Raw genomic sequence first — 4,581 nt, forward strand, 5'->3', positions numbered from 1 at the left:
TATCATCATATTCACCTTATTACTATAAAAAAAGAAAAAAAAGACCATTAAAAACGATGCATAGGACTAAAAGATTTCGTTGTTAGTCGATTAATATTGCGTGTCACCGTACTTCCGATAATTACGGAAGTGACGCGAACTGTCGTGTGGCTGCATGTTCCGTGTCTTCTGTCTCTGTATCCGTACGTGTATCACACGTGTGCGTGTATATGTGTGAGTGCATATTAATGTGGTGTATCAAACGCCCGCCTCTCTCGTCGTGTGTGTGTGTACGTATATATATATATATACCTTGAGTGCCCATGTCTTGAATGATTGTATATGTGTAGATCTGTATCCACGTGGCAAATATTCCCCGAGATCTCTCACATCGTCTGAAAGCTCAAAGAACTCGGATCTACACGTATGTATGTGGGCGTAATATATTGCCAACGATTCCCGATGAAACGCCGATGAAACACACGATTACACTCTAATATGAAGTCCAACTATAAACTCTTCAACAACTATACGACTCACCCTGCGTATCGAATGAATTATTTCCAGTAAATCCGCATTAATAATTAATAATTAATTAATTAATCGATTAGTTATAATTCTTTTTCTTAGCTGTCGAAATCGGCGTGTATCGGCCGATAGGCAGCAGCAACTACGGGAGGAATTGGCACCACGTTTGCTCCCACTTTATATATATATATATATAATATGTAATTCCGTTAAATCTCCCATTAATATTTATAATAATATTTATATAGCAATAATGCGCGAATCGTGAATTCTCCCGAGCTAACTTTCTTTAGTATCGTCGATCGGCGCAGCGCTCGTCACCACAAAAAAAATAAAGCTGCCCGGTCTTTGGACATTGTTCGAAAACAGCGTTTTGCATGGCGGCCGACTTGCGTACGAGTGTACGCGCATGCGTCGTGAGGCGCGTTCATATGCGCGCATGCGCATCCGCGCGTTACCGATCGGTCCCGCGAGCGTGAAAGCCGAGATATACAAAAAGCGACCCGCGCCAATTTTGATTCGTTTCGGGCACTCACTTATCTTTTCTCGGATGCGTCGATCGTCAATGAAAAAACAACAACAAACAACAAACGGCTAATTCGCCAGCAATCGAGAAGGAACTTTATCGTCGCATCGTGATCGATCGTAAAAAACCCGGTTCGAGTCGCGCCAAAGACGAATCAAATTTAAAAATCGGCCCGTCGAAGGTAAGTTCCCGCGGTTAACGACTGCGGCAGCCACGCGCATGCGCGTGCGCCGCTGCTCTTGCCGACCGATCGTTCTCGCGCGTGCGCACCACACGAATGTCCCCTTACAATATATTTGCGCACGCGCGTAACTCACTGTGCGCGGCGCTCTGCTCGCTCGCTTTTTCTTCTCTCAATTTTCTTTTTTTTTTTTTTTTTCTTTTTTTTTACTCGCTAACTAACACGACAAGCCCACCCCAAAAAATGTCGCACACTAAACGTCGTACACATCATGTGTTTACAAAAAAAGTTCCCCTTCCCCTTCTCCCATGCGATAGGAGAATCCCGTCGATTTCTTAAGCGTAGAACCTATAAAAGATTTGGTGTTCGAAAAAGAAAAAAGCCGAGAGAGACCGGCCTTTGCGTGGCCGTGACATCAGGGCCGTATCGTATTATTATGATCTAAAAGTGCGACAATACCCCCCTGTCGGCGCAGCCACCCGCGCTCTCTTTATAATTTTTTTTTTTTCTTATTATACACAAAGTATTAATATATTCGTGAAACACCTTTGAAAGATCAATTCTAAAAGTTTATTTATTAAGTTATAGCAATTTGAATTTACGTTAGATGAACAGAGTTAGCGATAGCGATGCAACAGAGACAGATTTCACTCCATTTTCGCCTAGCTTCGTCTAATGTAAACTTAAATTGCTTAATAACTTAATAAACAAGATTGAAATTTTTACATATCAATTTTCTAATGTTTTTTTTTTTTTTTTTTTTGATCTTTAGAATCGACTTTTCAAAAACGTATCACAAATATATTAATCTTATATCTTTATATGTATAATATATATATTCATTGTTACTTTTTTTCTGGTTTTCTTGCTTTTGGGGCGCGTGTACGTACGTGTAAATATATATATATATATATATGTATAAGATATATACAGACGCGTGCACGGTCCATCTCGCGTTTTAGGACAGCGTGTTCATGGTATCATCATATTTACTCATCGCGGAGAGCGCCAAGGTGCCTGTCACGAAATCGTTTAGATCGACCTTTCTTGCCTCGGGGTGTTTGAATTTATAGTGCGTGCGCAGGTTGTCGCTACGTGTGTACGTGGCACGACAGAGAGGACACTCAAACCTGCCGGGGAAGTGGACGTGGTAGTGGTTCCTGATGTGCGTCACGACCTTGCCGCACAGCTTGCACCTGTGAAGGTTGCAGCCGCCTGGCACCCGGTCAAAGGTCAGCCGCATGTGCCAGGCTTTTGAACCTGCAACATCAACACAAGACAAGTCACTTTCAACTGTTGGCCTCCCAACATGACCTACACGACGACGAGCCGCCCGCGGCCCACTCTGTGTCGACGGCGGCTCGATCGCTTCTCTCTTTCTCTCTCTCTTTTTCTTTCCTCTCATGTATACTCTCTCTCTCTCGTTCTCTCAGTCTCAGTTTCTCCCTCTTCGCCTTTTGCCTCCTCCACCTCCTTATCTCCTTCTCCTCATCCTTCGTCTCCTCCGCCTCTCTCCTCTTTTCCTCCCTTATAGCTCGCCTCTTCCTCTCTTTTTTTTTTTTTTTTTTTTTTTTTTTTTTTTTTTTTTTTTTTTTTTTTTATTACCTCCCCACTAATTTTCCCATCGTTTACCCTCCTACTTACGAATCAAGGCCGTGATCGTGCCACACGTATATATATCTATACACGTTTTCTCTTCCCTTGCCTCTCTTACCGAAGAGAAGTTTTCCTCCACGCCTCGCTTTTTAAAGCCACCACATTTCTCCTCCACCCCCGAGAAGCGAGGTCGTTCACGCGTTCACCCTTCTTCTAAGTGTCGTGCAGCGGTTTGGCGCGCGAGAGAGAGGATCGAGGGACGGTGATGGATCGATAGATGTATCCCCGCGGGACTACGCACGAGTTTTTTTCTTTTCTTTTCTTTTTTTTTTTTTTTTTGAGATTCGAAAAAGGGAGATGTATATCGCGTACAGAAGAAAGAAAAAGAGATACGAATTTTTTCCCGCTAATAAAAATTGGTTGGGAATTTAAACGCGCACGCGTTGACCAAGAGAAAAAAAAAATACGTAGCGTAGAGCACGATCATTGATCAGACTTAACGCGTGTTTGTTGACGAGGTACAAGTGTAATTTTTGTGTGATATATGTATGAAGATAATCGTAGAGATTGCGACAAGTGAACGAATCAATATTGATAAAATAATCATCTCTAATTTATCATAACTTTTTGAATAATTTTCGATTTTTGTTGTATTTCATGATCGATCAGATATTTATTATATTATTGTAATTGTGCAATTCGAAATAACATTATTATAAAATCATAAAATAATTGCATTAATAAAAATTATAGTACGAATAAGTTAATAGAGAACAAAATATGATCTTAAATTGAAATTTGTTTTAATTATATCGTGAATTTTTATAGGAATCAATATCGAGTAATTTTTATGATATACAAGCAAAGGAAAAATCTATTATTGTTTTATTAAGTTTATAATACTCACCGATAATATAAAAAAAAATTTGTTAAACAAATTAATTACTATGTTTTGAACAAATTCCATTTAAATTTAATATATGTGATCAAAAGGGTTGATTTTAGGATGTAGTGATAACAATTTTTGAAGAAAGTAAATTTTATTGAAACAGCCCTATACATTATATTTTATACGTTAATTAATACATTATATATAATTAACGATTTATTTATTTAAGTTTAAATCAATAAATACTTTAAACGTATTTAATTGAGACTCGTTTCTATTTATAATTCTTTAGTAAAATCATAGAAATCATATCATATCATATATATAATTATATTTAACTATTACTTACGATAAGTTCGATCCCATCATTACTGACGATCAATAATTTTTATAATTATAAAACACTTTTTTGTGTCTTCCTTAAAAAAAATTTTTTTCTCTTGGTCAATAGCGTCGTAATCCTTTATCATCGATCAATCATATTTAATTTAATTTAAAATCTCGTCTCTTTCAAATCATTAAAAAGCTTAGAGAACACTCCATTACATTGAACAACGATACCAATCTATTATATCGAAATGAAATAACACGAACCAATTAAAAATTTTATCACGACAACACAATTCCGCGTTAATTACCACCTGTGTTCATCTTATTTACAACATAAATATAAAAGTACAAAATAATAAAAGAAAAAAAGGGGGAAGAGAAGGAAAGACGGAAAGGAACATGAAGGAAAACAATCATATTATGTCGGATAAATGAAAGGACTGTACATCGGGATTAAGTGCAACACACATTTACTTTTGCGTAAAAAGTATTCCTCTGTAAAAGAAAAAAAAAAAAAAAAAGAAGAAAGAAAGAAAAAAGAAAAAAAAAAAA

At 37.5% G+C, this 4,581-nt stretch overlaps 1 protein-coding gene across 1 annotated transcript in view; it reads right to left on the reverse strand.

The window, feature by feature from the left end:
• Window positions 1–1,395: 1,395 nt before the first annotated feature.
• Window positions 1,396–4,581, reverse strand: part of LOC102677359 (sex determination protein fruitless-like) — a 12,855-nt gene continuing 9,669 nt past the window's right edge. Inside the window, exon 2 of the mRNA XM_006621155.2 lies at window positions 1,396–2,474. Within this exon, the coding sequence (XP_006621218.1) occupies window positions 2,173–2,457 (285 nt within the window). The 5' untranslated portion in view covers window positions 2,458–2,474 and the 3' untranslated portion in view covers window positions 1,396–2,172. The remainder of the gene's footprint in view (window positions 2,475–4,581) is intronic.

The sequence above is a fragment of the Apis dorsata genome, unplaced genomic scaffold (assembly GCF_000469605.1).
Source record: "Apis dorsata unplaced genomic scaffold, Apis dorsata 1.3 scaffold_591, whole genome shotgun sequence".
In the NCBI taxonomy this organism is placed as follows: domain Eukaryota; kingdom Metazoa; phylum Arthropoda; class Insecta; order Hymenoptera; family Apidae; genus Apis; species Apis dorsata.